General features: G+C 30.7%; 1 protein-coding gene across 3 annotated transcripts in view; it reads left to right on the plus strand.

Moving 5' to 3' along the window:
* The first annotated feature begins 1,683 nt into the window (after positions 1-1,683).
* Positions 1,684-17,308, plus strand: part of LOC111052832 (glycine receptor subunit alpha-4-like) — a 28,027-nt gene continuing 12,402 nt past the window's right edge. The window contains exons 1-5 of one of the 3 annotated variants that reach the window (XM_039442680.1): positions 1,684-2,370; positions 5,594-5,678; positions 7,913-8,527; positions 11,310-11,502; positions 15,288-15,514. In XM_039442680.1, the coding sequence (XP_039298614.1) occupies positions 5,602-5,678; positions 7,913-8,527; positions 11,310-11,502; positions 15,288-15,514 (1,112 nt within the window). In that variant the 5' untranslated portion in view covers positions 1,684-2,370; positions 5,594-5,601. The remainder of the gene's footprint in view (positions 2,371-5,593; positions 5,679-7,912; positions 8,528-11,309; positions 11,503-15,287; positions 15,515-17,308) is intronic. The other 2 variants (XM_039442679.1, XM_039442681.1) reach the window with 2 other exon arrangements.

A 17,308-nucleotide genomic window follows, 5' to 3' on the forward strand; every position in this document is an offset into this window, starting at 1 on the left:
AAGCGTGAAGGTATTTTGTGAATTTTTACAAACTATGGTGCATGGTTCCTAAACCATGGTTTCGGTTCACAAGCCGTGGTCCCTAATTTTTTGGATATGTCGTCCGAGTCTCAAAAAGGGCACATCGAACACTTTTAATAATGCACTATCATGAACTTTGAAGCTTCTGTGACTAATTTGATAAAAAATTAGTTTCTGTGCACCGTTTTTAAAATGAATATACTTTATTGAAATTAGGAAATTCTATTTGAATCACCCTATGCTATTCGAAATATATACTACAATCATATACGTAGTAAATTAAGTTATATGCTCTCATATTTCTAGATCAATCCAGGAAATCTGAAAGCCTTGTCTGAATATTTTAGAAGTTTATTAGCTATTCGGCTCAACATTCAATTCCAATTTATCATTTCAATCAAATATCTAAAAAAAACTATGTGATAAAGCAGTGAGTGTTTAATTTGATTTACTTATAATTTTAAATGGAAACAGTCTTTAACTGACTTGAATAGGAATTTTGTTTGTCCTAATCTCCCCTTTCGAATTGTAAGTATATATTCCTAATGTTTTCTGTATGATTTTTCACTCCTGACTTCAATTAAAATTCAAATTACAATAAATAACTTGATAGCCCTGTTCCCAATAAATATTTTACAAAACAAATATATTAATATATTATTGTATATATTAGTGTATTACGTTACTGATTAATCAAATAAGTATAGTGCTACTTTTGAGAATGACTATTCTTCGATGTGTCATTTTCAAATTACAATATTTTTTTAGTTTTGAAGTGCATCTAAATTGAGGTAAAAACAATATATTATTCCGTTATAAATGAAGTGACCACTCTTCAGACCAATTACATTGCCGTGTATTAGTGTATTAATAGGTAAACAACAAAAGATATCTTATTTGTTATCATACAAATGCCAACGAATGAATCAAAAAATGGAAAGGTCCATCAATATTGAATTATTAACAGATGACTGTCTCAGATATCTTCTTGTTGCAAATTAATCCAATAGATTGTGAAGCTAATTATAGCCTCAAGTGATCTGAAAAGAGCAGCACTCTAACCGCAGAATATATATATATTTTTAATAAGAACAAGAATATAAAAATACGCCAAATTCTAGAACGAAATGCAGGAGTTGAATTTAATCGATGATGGGAGTAAGAATTTAATCGATCTGTTTTGGTACTTATTTATCTATATGCACTTGTAATATGATATATTTCTTATACATTCATGAAAAATTCAAATGCCTCAATTCGTATGGGAACCATGTGAAAAAATATATGGAAAATGTCGTTTTTTGTGTTTCTGATACCGTAAATCATGTTGAATTACTTCAATTTCTATTCAAAACTAGTTTGGAGATTACATCCCTGGTGACTCTTGTAATATAATTATACTACCATGTTTCACATGAAATATCGTATCAGCGTCATCTTCTATTCAAAATTGAGCTAAATGTATTATATACTAATAAGAACTATTTGAATTTCTGGTTTCATGATTTCTCATGATAACGATAGGCAAAAAATTACTGCTTGATCAATGATTTTGTTTCAGAGAACTTGCAGGAAAGCTTATTAATAAATTATTACTCTATTATGTTGTTTTTATGATGTAATATTATCAAAATATCCATGTTCTGAATGTAGTACTGTTTCCATTGTAGCCTACTATTGAAAGGATATTTGATAATATTCCACGGAACAAGATTTGAAATACGCGAGGATTTTGGATGCTTTTGTAATCTATAGGCACCTCCCAGTCAATTATTGATCGAAGATGTGGATATTTGTAATCTCAATACAAGAACCTATCAGTTAATTATTGATCGTGCATTTGTTCAACTAGGAACTAATCATATGTTGCCATGTGCCAAATGGAATTGGCACATGACCTCTTTTGAGAATCATTGCGCAGAAATCGAAAGTTCCTTTAACATGTTGTATTTATCGAGGGTAGATTCAGAGAAATAGATTTAGAATGTGGTATAATTGAGGGGTGGTCGAAAGAAGCAACGCTCTTAAGCCGAGGGCTCCGTATGCGAGGCCTTTACCGAGTATACCCTAACAAGATTAAACGCTGATTCTATTAGTAATGTTTGTGTGAGTGTGTGTATGTTTTCGTGTGTGTGTATTATCGCTAGTGTGTTATGCTATAATTCAGAGTAGAAAGGGGATTCACCAGGTCAAACGATGTTTAACTTGAACCTGTATCGAATTATAACACCATGAGTTGAGCTTCGAATTCAGTAGGGAACGGTCTAGTGAGGCACTGGCTAATAACACTGTCATGTATTCATGAATCATCATAGACGCCTATGTATGGAAAGTTCATTTGTTCATAAGGTTAGTATCACCCTACAATCTTATCCGTTTTAAGTAAACAAATAATATTTATCGAATGTAAAATGTAGTCTCAATTGAATGAAAGTAGATACTATTTCTTACCTGCGGCGTAGAACTATATTACGTAACTGTATTAACAGTTTGGATGTAAATCAGAAGTTCAGAATATATGTTTTTAAATACAATTAGAGGTGAAGGAAATGAACTGTGGACTAACATTGTAAGCAATAGCCTGGAATCTTTATTAAAATAAATTGAATTCTTACAGTTGTAAGGAATTCAACATATAGGCGCAAAATTTACTTCAATCTGATATTCGTTGACAAAATTCAGCTTCCCTATAGTAGGATATAAGAGTATTTAGAATTGAATAAATTTTCAAATAATATATTTTATCTTCTTCGGAACAGTTTTGGAATTTCATTCCTTTACATTATTGGCTGTGGAAGTTTCTACTGCTGAACAATAATTGCTTGCTCTGATTTATTCCATTATTGCATTTAAAAGTCATGAATTATCCTTCTACAGATAGAAATTACTGATATATATTTACAGCATTCAATTTGGATATTCGTTTAATAATAATAATAAATTATTTATTTATTCATTCACAATGTAGACAACGGGTTTCCACAAATATGTCTCCTTCATCCTATTATCCTTCTAGTCAGTTCCATAAAATTATTTGAATTAAATGTTAGCCATATTTAGTGCATGTGTAGTAAATTTGTGGGTTCAGAAAATTTGAAAACATCAGGCACTAGACTTGGTACATTAGGATTTATGTGTTGAAGTATCTTCATCCATGATTCGAATATAATTTATTAAAAAACAAATCATCAATAATACACTATTAGAAAACGAAAATTCAATAGGTAGTATATCAGCATGTCTAGCATAACGTGAAAAATAAATTTCGACAATTAACTTATTAACAATTGAAAATTGTTGAATAATTAACAATTGAATGGTACAGAATGTATCTAACATATGTGTTAATACATTCAAAGAATTGCTGATAGAATGATTTCTAAAACCATTATTTTTCTTTCTTCATAGAATGAGATTAATTAGTTGATTATGATAGCATTTTGATGCTTAAAGAATGTGATTTATCACAGAAAATGTAAGACTTATTTTGGATAATGGACTTACTGAAGAAGTAATGGATAAAAATATCAGTTTCATCAATATTATGTGTGCAACATAACTACCGGAAGATCAAATAGTAATCATAGGAACAATGTCTAAATCCCCTGTCTGAAATATAACAGGTTTCTGCCATCAAGCCAATTGATTTAAATAATTGAATATACTATGAGCATTAATTTAGAAAGGCAATAGCTATAAATCTGGTGTGCCAAAAAACTATCAAATGAGCCATGCAAGTAGGCATACAATGTTAGCTAATCTAAGGTAAAACAGCCAAGGGTTCATTGAAACATTTATAATTTCTTGTATCTTACAATAAATTCGTTGAGATAATTGCTAATGCATGATTGATTCTCAAAATTATTTGAATTTAACGTTTTTCAAAGTGAGATTTATTAATGAAGTTATACTTAACGATAAAATAATCATGCATTCCCTATTTTGCTGATTTCTCTAATTTCAAAAACTTGAAAAAAGTTATCCTTTTTTATTTATTACTTTGAAATTATTTTTGGATAATGTATATATTATTTTAATAATAAAATTCTAATTAACCTATTAATTGGATTATTGATGTTCCATTGTAATTTCTAATCTATATATTACGTAATATTTGAATAATGTTAGATTATGGTACATTTGTATTATTGTCGATAGATGAATACTACTACGACGATAGAATAATACTACTATTGACGATAGTATAAACTCTACGACAGTAGAATAATACTACTATAATTGACGATAGTATAAACTCTACAAATGGAGGAAGGTACCTACTGGATAGTTTTTAATAGTTGAAAATTCTTTTTCTTATTTTATCATTATCAAGAATCATTGAACTTAAATTCAGCGTCTACTGAAAGGATTAATCATAACATTAAACCTAACTGTAATTAGTTATAAAACTGTAATTTAGTTATATGACTTTGTCCATGGCTTTCTGACAATAAACTGTTATTTATTTATTTTTATTTTATCAAAGCCAAACCGTGAAACATAAGAGAAGACTTTTCGTATAACTTCTATGTTCCACTGATACCATAATTAATTCCATGTTAAGATTAACGGTCACTTCAACTTTAAACTAATTTATAGTGTAGTCTATCAGTACACTTAAGTATTGTACTCAGTTGTTGAATATAATTGAATATATATTTTTTCATTTCATTACAATGCTTTTTTTAATTTTAAATAACGTTCTTGAACAGTTTAAAGTTTTGGCCAATGCCCTGACTAATAGAACATGTTTGATAAATGAATAATAGCCTCAATTTTTCTATAAAATGATAAATTTTCTATGAAAATAAAACTTTTTAATTAGAAATTTAATCTCAATAGAGATTGTATCCTGAGAATATTTAGAGACCTTATTCTGTAGTAAATTAGCTGGAAGAATGTGACAAATTATAATGATAAAATATTGTCCTGTTCCACACTACTTGAGATAGGCCTTTTTTATGGATTAGTTTTTATGGTTGTGCTGAAATTTCTTGAATTACTAAGTAGCAAAGTATGAGATTTTATTTTATTTATTTATTGTATAAAATACTATAATCATAATACAATTATGACATTGGAGGAAAAACTAGGCTAAGCCTGTACTATTTCTCTCCAAAAATTTTGATAAAATGTTAATGTTGTCCAAAAGATAAGGTTATATAGTCAGTCACACACTGCTTCGTCACTTGATTTTCGGTCCAGAAATGTTGATTTAAAATTTTAAATTTTGAAGGTTGATTTTATACTCTAAATGAATCACAATAAATTATAAACTTTAGAAATATTGCACTTATTTAAAAAATTTGAATACAAAATCAAAAACCTACTCACTATTTGATTATCTTTAAATTATCTTTATCATACATTTTTAAAACGTTTGGAAAGTTCAACTCTTTCATATATTGTTATTTATTAGAAATTAGAGAACTGAAATTATTGTGTATATTTTTGCTTTTAATACAGGGACAAGAATAAATACAGTGGTGAGATAAAAACGTAGGATTTGAGTGACCTGGAATGTAAAATAATATAATTTGGGTAATCTGCTAAAAAATATTATTATTTTCAGGTCGTGGAATGAGGGAGAGTTTACTGCTGATAGGGCTTTGCCTTGGAATTATGGTGTGGAACGCTGAAACTTCAATGAAATCGCAGTAAGTAAATATCTAATCCATATTATAAGGCTCAACTTACCTTTAGGTGATACCTGACCTGGTAGCTGTAGGTATATTCTGAGTTCATGAAATTTTCTTTTCCATTAGATTAACGCTTTTATTCCTTCTTCACATAATTTTTCTAGTACTTGAAAGTTGAATATTAAAACTCAATTCTCTACTCTGTTCCACCATAGAGAGAAGCATATTCAATCTTTCTCTATCTTTTCTCTATATGGTTCTACTACTTCAAAATTTTTACCAGTCAATAATATATCAATTCCATTTAATAAAGGTAGATTGTTAACATCACTTGTAAAATATTTCAGTAATCTTTCATTTTCACTAGATAATCTACATAGCTATTTCTCCCATAGTTCATCAATAATATTAGTTGCGTAAAGTACTGTATCTCACTCTCATTTTCCAGTTGTATAACGCACATGGGAATTTTGATTATTCATTAACATTACGGTAGTTAATTATTTTCTTTATGGAGGAGGTCTCTTTCTTATCATTGTTGAACACCTGTTTAGTTGATAATAAGCTTTCCCCATCTTTGATTACATTATTGTCAAATTTATTTGTCAAAACATAAACAACTTCAAAGGAATAAATAAAAAATAAAAATGCACACACATGTTTAGAGACATAGGCGTATAGAGTATAAACCCTTGGACCTACGTCAGCAAAGTCAAACATATCCTGATGCGATGATTTGATAACAATCCAATCTGAATTGTTCTAGTGATTATATTATTGTCAAATATATTTGGCAAAACATATACAATTTCAAACAAATAAATAGGAAATGAAAGTACTCACACGTGTGTAAAAGAGACATACCTAGGCATATAAAGTATAAACCCTTAGACCTACGTCAGCAAAGTCAAACATATCCTGATGTGATGATTTGCTAACAATCCAATTTGAATATTATTCTTGTGAGTAATATAAAATATTATCCTAGTGATTAATGTAAAATATTATTGATATTGCATTATTTAGCCAATGCTATGCGCACTGTGGTACCGTACACTAGATTTTTGAGAGTTCTGTATTTAATAGTTTTATTGCTTGAATTATCTATTTTATACATTTGAAGAATTTTGGCAATCAATTTCAAATTTCAATCAAGTATAAGGATACAATTAATAAAAAGCAGAATGCTAAGAAAGTATAGTAAATAATGCTATTCAAGTAGGTAGGCCTACCATATTGCTCAATGTTGATGGAGGTATTTTAACAATTTATTGAGGAATAGAGTCTTGATCTTCGAGTACTTCTTATGGTTTGAAAATTAGCAAGATGTTCTGCAGACTAGGCTTGGAAGTAGTACAACACATCTTTCATAGTTTTAACTTTCTACAGATACATTAAGCATTATTTTAAATGTTATAAAACAAATCCTATTTAAAACCTACGCGATCGATTACCTATATGTTGACAACTCTTCTAGAATGGAATCAATTAAAGCTCAAATAATGTTCTACTGAATACCAATGATTATTGATAATTATAACTGACATAGAATGGTATTCAGATGTTTTCAGTTTCTCATGGTTGTAATATTGTAGGAGAGAAGCAATAAACAGAGGAAGGTGGTGGCCATTAATTTTCAAATCCATTAACCCTCCTGTATGCAAAACAACAACAAGCTGAAATATAAAAATAGGAGCACATCGTTGCCGTTTTTATGCTGATTCTGTCAAAAAGGCCTACGCTCTCTTGCATGTCCTTGCTAAACCTTAGTTTGTAGCACGGGTCATTATTGTCAACGTTATTTCAATATAACAATAGGAGCACAGGGTTGCCGTTTTTATGCTGATTCTATCAAAAAGGCCTACACTCTCCTTCTCTCACACAATTAGTTCATAGGCTCTCTGGATTCCGTGAAATCTGGCAGCACTGTAGGCTACTCCATAAGTGCTGAATCAAAATTCGGGGGAGGATCATTTTTGGGCTGTGCCCTGATCATCCTCCACCAAATTATTAAAAAAAATAATTGTGTTTCATTGAATCAATGAAAGAATAGGAAGAGGAATGTTGCAAACTAAGGTTTGCACAGATGATAGTTGCAAACCCAATGTGAAATCAAGTTTGCATGTCATTGAATGGTTGAAGACTGACACTTTCCGTATCGAAGTAAGTGATGGTTGAACAAAGGCTTTAGTATTGTATCCGACCCGCACATCCCTTGAATAAAGTGCTGAAGAGGCGTTGGTGTGTTGCAGGGATGTGCGCGTGCGCGAGAGTCGTTCACCGTCGTTCCGTTACCGGCCGAACACGACAGGACTGTGCCACGGGCCGTGCACCGAGGTGCATCCACCACAGCACAGACATTTGCTGCTAGTTGCAGCGGACGATGAGAGACAGCAACAACTGCGCAGCTGTTCAGTTACTCGGAGACTGTCGGCCGCGTTTGTGGCAGACATCGAGGAAGAGCCGGGTGTTCTAGTTCTGAGCGCCGACCTGGGACTGCTGGAGCCAATGGTGGCTGTTTTCGGCAACGTGTCCGTGTTTGTCGAGTCTGAAGAGCCGTCCAGACTCGCGCGGGAGCGTTGTCGGTCGATGCCTGGCAAGTGCTTCGCTTTGGACAGTTTGATCCCCGTTCTGGAGCAGCTGAGTCGCTGGAGACGTCACCACCAGACGTCCGCCAGTCTGCTGGATGTTCCCGATGCAAGATGGCTGCCGGTGCCTTCTCCCACCGCCCTGGCGGACGACTCGGCCGCTGGGTCAGCGCGACTGCAGCTTCAGCAGCTCGTAGCGAGTCTCTGCCTACGGCACAGACGTTTCAATCGTTTTCTGGAGATGGTAGCTCATCGCGCCACCGTTCGTCCTGCTATCGCGTGCGTTATCATACAATATCCATCAAATCAAAATCTTTCACTTGTCCCAAAAACCTACGACATATTCCTTCATCAATTATCAAAAGTTTCCAAGAATAAGGAATTAACAGGTTTTGCATGCCAATAAAGGAACTCAGTCTTCCAATCTATCGAATCGACGTACGATACAATATATTACAATTATTTGCAATACAATGCCAATAATTAGATTAGGAATAGACCCAAAAACCTACGACATAATTATTCCTTAATTAATTACCAAAAGTTTTCAAGAATAAGGAAGTAACAGGTTTTGCATGAAAATAAAGATACTCAGTCTTCCACTCTATCGAATCGACGTACGATACAAAATGTTTCAATTAATTGCACTTCAATGCCAAGAATTGAGAATAGACAGGCTTTGAAAGCCAAGAGAGAAAAGCCAAGTTCAACTTCATGGACTCGACATACGATACAATATATTCTAATTATTTGCACTTTCATTCCAAAAATATAATTAGGACTAGATAGACTTTGAAAGCTAAGCAAGGAAAAATCCAGTCTCCTACTGGAATCAACCTACGATATAATGTTTCAATCAATTGCTCTCCAATGCCAATAATTAGGAATAAACAGGCTTCACAAATTAAGAGAGAGAAAGCTCATATTTATAATTTATCAGTCGGTAACTTTACTATCTTGTTTGCTGTTGATACCATCACCACATTATGACTTGTGCGCTTTTAATAAGGTGAGGGACAATATGAATAAATGCACATCGGAGTAGGGATAATTTAGAGGAGATAAGAAAAGAGAAAAATTATTTTTACAATTTATCAAATCGTCATATGAAACAATTTTTATTTCATGTTGATTCCGTCATCAAATACTATTGTTTATCTGTGGATGCTTTTCATAGGGGTATCACTTTTATAGTTTGAGCAAATTGAAATTGAAATTTATATTGCCAAACATCTTCAACAATAATGTGGAATAGATTATAGAAAATTTATAAAAAAGGAACTCAAATTGTTATATTATAAATATGGGATGAAAATCAGACAAACAACTGACATGATTTTTGGCTTTTAATTGGCAGAGAAATTATCTTCTTTGTTATTAGTAGCCTATTCGTAACTGAATCATCATCATCATCATTGGCTCGACAATCCAAAGCGGATCTTGGCCTCCTCTAACATTTGCCTCCATTCTTCTCTATGCATGACAGCACGCCTCCAATTCCTGACCCCAACAACTTTTGCATCTCTGTTAATTGCATCCATCCACCTCAACCTTGTTCTACCAGGTGGTCTTCTACCTTCCATGTTATAAACTAAGCAATTATCTTCTTTGGTGGAGATGACTCATCAATTAATAACTGAATAGGCTACTCAATATAGCTGGAACAATGATTAATAGTGATTTAGTTAATATAAATATAGAATGATAATATTAATATCTCAGAAATAAAGCTATTTGAATGTTTTTTTCATTTTTTTCAGTTTTTTTTTATAAATAAACAAATTTTAAATAAATTAACGTAATTGAAATGAGCTAACATATTCATTAATATGATAGGAAGAGTTGAAAAAAGAAATATGTATTTCAGTGCACTAACAATGGATGGATCCAAGTGATTTTTAACCATTGAATCTTGAAATGACTATAAGCCAAAAAATAATCATTGTAATACCTTATTGTAAGAATTATATACCTTCTATTTTGATTTTCATCAACGTTTCAAAACAGATCATTTCTCTGTCGGATCCTACTTTGAACTGCTTTCTAATGCACGCTTGACTATTTGTATTAGTAATAGTAGTTTTTAGCGTCTGCAACCATTTTACATTTTATACCCATGAAGACCATGTAGTTTATACCCATATTAGTTCATGTCCATGTTAAAGAGTCAAAACCATTCGACACTTTTTGTTTTTGACAATAGTTTCATAATTTTCATAAAATATTATTTTGAATCATCAGTTTCATCCATAATGTTTACTGATTTTCTATCGCATATGATATTTGTCGATGACACTTAATTTTCTTACTGGAAAATTCTTTGTCAATATATTTATGTAGAATTTTTGAAGCTAGTGTAACTAGCTAACATTGTATAGAGTTGGTACAAGTGCAATAAAATTTTTATATGAGCGTTGTAATTGTACCAATCTTCAATGACAAATTCAAATTTGGAATATCATAGTCAAAATTGATGTATATTCCTAGATTCTTGGGTTTACAATAATCTCAATTCAAGTTTTGAAGACAACCTGTGTCTTTTAGAAAATTATGAAGACAAACACAAAATCTTCAGAATTATTGAGTTAATAAATCCTCTTTAAATAATCAAGTGTTTCTTTCAGGTAAAGATTTATCTTAAATGATCACGGCATGGTAAGATATAACTACATAATTATGTTTTAAGAGTATTATGATTGTTATCTAGTTTATTGTAGTATAGTTTAGGCCTACTCAAATCGATAAAAAACAAAACAGAATTTTTATTTGGCTGTCATCATGTCTGGTTTGGTTGGGAAATTATACATATCGAGCTCTTGAATGAAACTGAGTATCAATCAGTTAATTACGGTATCAAAGAAATCCATTCAATTCTCCTTTTTTTCAATTGAAGACTTCAGTTTGGCAGGATATTGTATATTCAAAAATTCTTGAATTCTCAACTGATAAGGAACAGAGGGAAATAGTTTTGTCTGAAGATGCTCACACTTCCAACAGAAATTCATATGGAACTAATATGAACTTTCAAACTAGACGTTGAGAGTTAATTTTGCAATTGCAGGGACCATGATCATGATATGATTGATAGCAGTACTACAATGATAACTGAAGCAAGTCTTTCCCTCAGGGATATATTACCATTGAATCCAAAACACTACGACAAGAACAGAGCACCGAAGATGCAGGGCCAGCCCACCATGGTCTACTTCCATGTGACGGTGCTCTCGCTTGATTCCATCAATGAAGAGTCTATGGTGAGTTTCATCATCAGTTATCACAATTTCATCATCAAAGCCCATCAACAATTCATCAAACTCACATTATTCATTCATTCGAGCTTATGTTTAGCATTGCACGGTTTTGGTGTTTGTATTTCTTTATCTTATTTATGTTTACGCTTGGTGTTATTATTTACCATCTCATACTCATCCAAAATATTCATAATAGCCTACTGGAAATCATTATTTGAACTTCATTTTTTCCATCTACATTATTCTAGCTAACTTAATTTTGATACTGCACGGGTTTCATGTAGTTTTCGATTGTATGTATTACCAATATCTTCTTAAAATGTATAAATTCAGGGCTACTTATTTTTATTTATAAAATAACATTACAGTACCCTTTTTAAAAAGTTTCTACTATAAAGTAATAGATTCATAGCACAAATTAGAAAAACTAGTTCCGATGTTTCATATCATCTCCAGGTTTTAAAAATAAATTTAAAAATCATTACCAATAATTTTGCATTACCGTACTGACACAGATAGATTTTTTGATGGAAATAGTCAATTCTAATATCACAAATGTCAATTTTTGTAGACATTGGTTTATGATAAAAATGTGGATTGGAAGAGATATGATATATGCAATCGTTCACATGATTATTACTGCATTGTTATTTATCATTAAACGAGAATTCAATTATTTTGTCATCAACCACCCTGAAGACTGTACTGAAAATGTTTTATCCAATCTGTTTTATTGTCTTTAGAATGCTTTTGCTGTGTGAAATTCATCATTTGTAGTAATTACGTTGATAGTGGAAAAACGCTAATTCATTATTATTATTTTTTTCGATTGGAGATTTTCGATTATTTATATTTTCAGTATGGTAGGCTAGTTATTTTTTTGAAATAATGTAAGAGTTTTTGATTTTTTTTTCAATTTTGAAACGATTTATTATTATTCATCATTTATTGGAATAAGTCATGAAGATTCTCTATGAATTTAAAGAATTTATTTAAGAATTTGATATCTGAATGTAACTGATAGTTCATAGAACAATCTACTTGAACATAGAACTAATGATCGAAAAATGTAGGCCTATTTTAATTAGTAAATTTGAAATGGTTTTCATATCAATATTATCAAAACATGTCCCAGTTATTCAATAGTAAAAAATAATATACTTTTGCTCCAATCTGTTTATTAAAAATAATATGTTTGGTAAATAATATGTTTATTAAATAATATGGGTTGGCGCTTGAAGCTGGTCTGGTGGGCTGTGTGAATGTTGTGTGAATGATTATATTAATAATTTCTTTTTTTTACTATTGTTTCTTACATTATATAATTGATTTTTTAGTCTAAATGCAGATTGACTGTTTTGTTCCAACTAAGTTTATGTTTCTATTTTGTAGCAATATTTCATCATTTTCTTTATTTATTATTTTTACAAGAAAACACTGACTGGGAGAGGAAAACTAAGGATACTCCTTGTACTATTTCTCTCCCAAATGTAGGTAATTCCACACTCTAATGGTGAGAGCATCTCATTGTTTGAAAAATTATCTTTGAATTGAAGTTACATTCTAGATTAGTCCAACAAATTGATTTAATAATTTATAATATTTAATGTATTTTTATTTATATATCAAGTTACACTGTATTATTTATTCAGTTGCATTTGTATTGTCGAGGTTGAGTGGTAGAGGACTTGAAAGTCCTAACTCCGCCTAATAAAGATTTTTTCCATTTCATTTCATTATGTTTAATTGAACATTTATCATAACAAATTGGATTCTATTGAAGGAATTGACTGAACCATTGAACGCAGTACAAGCCTTCACTGCACTTACAATTTTTCAGATATTGTTATTACAACTACAATAATTTTGGGTGGATTTTCCGTGATGCATGTCCAGTAATTTTGCTCTTATCACAAAATATGGAATTGTAAAATTCATCATGAGACTTATACGTTTAAACGTAAAATAATGCATAAAAGCTGTGTACAATAATTTTACTGGATGAGAAGCAGAATCAGCTTCAGGAATCCGTTGAAGAAAGACCGATTTGGAGGTATAAAATATGATCAAGAGAAACATATTATTGTAGATTCGTACATTGAAAATGGACTGTTGACAACCAGAATCAGGTTATCTGATTATCCGGTTATTTAATTTTTGTATTTATTTTTATTTCATTTGAGTATTACAATAGTGCGATAGTATCACTCTAGCTATAAGCTATTTGAGGGATATATAAAAATAATCCTTTACATAAAATAAAAACAATCAATAATAATAGTTATATTTCTCAATTTTCTGATTATATTCCTTCATTTTTTGTAACGGATTGTTCTGTTTTGTCCATTGCACCATAACTTAACTCAACTTAACTTAACTTGAATTACAAAATAAGACATAGAAAAAGACTTTGCTCGGTAAGAGACAATTAACAAGATAATCACTCTGGAATATTACCTAATGTTATTCACTCTGAACTCAAATATTTATTAAATCATAATATTATATCTTAATTGTAAAATTTAAATTATTTTAAACTCAAAAAATATAATAAAAATAGTTGATAAAAAATTCATAATAAACTCGAATAAACACAATAATTAAAACACAACTCATTTCCTGAAACTAATCAAAATGATTTATCCTTATGAAGTGCACTTTGAGTTTTGTTTGAATCTCATTTTTACTCTGTAACATTGTCAACTCTAATGGCAATGAATTTAACAAAAATGGGATTCTGAATTCTGGAGCTCTTTTACCATGGGCATTGTTATATCTCTGGGTTCTATAATTTCTATGTCTCAATGTATATTCTATTTCGTTCATTTCTCTATATTCGTTCTTATAGTAGTTTCGTGACAAATCTGTGAACCTGGCTAAAGCTTCCACCGACATAATTCCGAACAAGTGACATTCAACACCATTGAAAAGTGTTTTTATTAATCTTTCTACGGCCCTATGCAGTGGCTGTTTTATATATTTGGGTGCTAAATAATGGATGGTGATTCCGTAGAAGAGAGTGCTCTGCACCATTGAGTAGTAGATCATTCTTTTAGTAGTGATGGGAAAGTGATAGCTAATTCTTGAACATTTATAAAGAGCAGCTCTCATTATTTTCAAAAGTGAATTATTATGTGATCTGAATCTTATATCATCATCAAAAATTATTCCTAAATGTTTTAAGCTGTCACAAAAAACAAGTTTTTGACAATCACATCCGTTCATGTGTGGTTTATCTAGACATTCTGCTTTATGACCAATTAACTTAACAAATTAATTCTCATTGACAGTAAGTCTCTGATTTCTGAATACTTTGGTCTTTTGTGAATTTATTTTTAAACTATCATTAAAGAAATATTTAATTGCCAAATCCAGATCGTTCTGCATTAAACCTAACCCTGCTCCTAAATCTTTATGTATTATATATAAAATATTATCATCAGCATATTGCATAACTTTACTTTCAAATTTCAGGCTATCATTATTTATCTGATAAATAATGTTTTGCTGCATCAATTGTCAAAAACGTATTACTCCGACCCCTCCAGAACGGACCTGTGAAATAGTTTAAATCCCCTATGATCAAAAATGTTGGTGCATAAGCTTCATTTTTAAAAGAATATAAATAAGAAAAGTTTCAGTGCTCAAAGCATCATCATCATCATCATCATCATCATCATAATCTTCATCTACATCTCGTTATGATTAAAAAATATGTGAATCGCATGCTCAGTACTGTTGCTTATCAATACCAAATAATGATTGACGAATTTTGGAAATATTTTCAGACATATGTAGCTGATATATTCCTTGCACAAAGTTGGAGAGATCCAAGACTACGCCTTCCCGAAAATATGAGCGAAGAATATAGAATTTTAGATGTAGACTGGTTGCACAATATATGGCGACCAGATTGCTTTTTTAAAAATGCCAAAAAAGTGACATTCCATGAAATGAGTGTACCAAATCACTATTTATGGCTTTATCATGATAAAACACTTCTTTATATGTCCAAGTAAGTATTAAAGCAACTATAACAATAATTAATATTAGATTCACTTCAATTGTTAGAATAATATGTGTAATGTGATAATCATTAAACGAAAATCCAAATTAAATGCAATCAAACTGGGTTTTCAGTTTGGTGTGATTGTTTGAAGCATTATGTATCAAACTGGCAATTAGGAAGTACCGGGTTCGATTTCCGGGCTGGCAAATGATTTTTGGATAGTAGTTCTCATCTAATTTTTTTCTAGCTGTTTACTGTGTTCACCCAGTTGTCAATATTTTCAGTAGCAGAAATATTTGGGGTGTTTTACAGCATTTAATTTGGATTTTTGTTCAATAGGTAATTGGTTTATTAATTGTTTTTTGGTAATTAATAATAATTGGTTTCGTTCAATATCTTATATCTCAAAATAAGACTCTCCTAACTCATTTCATATATTTTTGTTTATTTTCGTTTTACAACTAACGTTTTCGCACAACATAATAATTTGAGCCCATTCCAATGACTCAATGTTTTTATTTTGGTGAGTTTGTTACTTTAATTAATAACATTTTAAACACATGTTAAAATCATGTGTGGGATGCTAACTCTCAAAATGAAATATTTCCTTCATAATTATTATATTAATATTCTCCAGCATTTGAGCAAATGCAAACCCTCATTTATTTACATCTGTAGACATGTCTTATGTGTTTAAATCATAATAGGATACAATACAATTATACAGAAATAATATTGTATTTCAGCTTAATACAATTATAATTTATCCTATATTCAGTATACAATGAAATATCTTTAGAGACAGTCTTGATGAAATTTCACCTTAATCTTTTGATTTCTCATTTATTCTGAAGCTACCAGGGTGATTCCTGTTATTTGATTGCTTTATTGACTTTATTCCTTAAACTCTAAAAATTCAAATTAATGTTGAATCACAGTTAAATTCTATCATTCATCAAGATGTTGCACCTAAACTTTTGAAGATAGAAAAACAATTATTACATACGTAATACGTTTGAAGGTCCACCTGTGAAATATTGATATTTTTATCTGTGAAATAATTATTGGTAATTAAAGAAGAAAATTCATACTAGAATATGTTGTCCTTTCAAGCAAAAAAGTAATGCTCCCTGAACATTCTTTGTAGAAATTAATAGATACTTGAATTTATTGAATTTGTAGAGACTGTATAAAGACAGTAAATTCTATGTTGCAGAACTTTGTAATCACTATTAATTTGTATAAAATGGAGCTTTTTATTGGTCAGTTGACTTTGGCTCTGATGTGTGATGTTTCAGAAGCCAAGTACCTGTTTTATGAAACTAAAGTATGATTAAGTTTGTTAAATACATATTCATTTTGTGAAACTTTTCCATCGAACATTATCTTTCTAATGAATCTTTTATAAAAATATCCCAAAGTAAATGCTTATAGTTTTAGCCTTCATGATAAAAAATGAGTAAGCTTTAGCTAAATGAGTGGCAAGCATTCTTAAGCTAAAAATTGATTTGAAATTTGTTCTACAGTTATTTGCAATTATCTGCAATCCATTTGAAATTATTTTCACTATCAAATAATTGAACTGGTTTTTCAGATCAAATAAGAGTTGGCCTACCAAACTTTGGATCTTATTCTATGATGGATTACATCTACATAACATAGATATTATTACATTCTAAATCATACTACTTTCATCAAATTCTCATTAAGTGGCTCCTGGAATATTCAAATATTGAAATAGCCTAGAGTTGTTCGAAACAAACCTTTTTTTTCGACTGAAATCACTGAATTTTTTAGTAC

The sequence above is a fragment of the Nilaparvata lugens genome, chromosome X (genome assembly GCF_014356525.2).
Source record: "Nilaparvata lugens isolate BPH chromosome X, ASM1435652v1, whole genome shotgun sequence".
In the NCBI taxonomy this organism is placed as follows: Eukaryota; Metazoa; Arthropoda; class Insecta; order Hemiptera; family Delphacidae; genus Nilaparvata; species Nilaparvata lugens.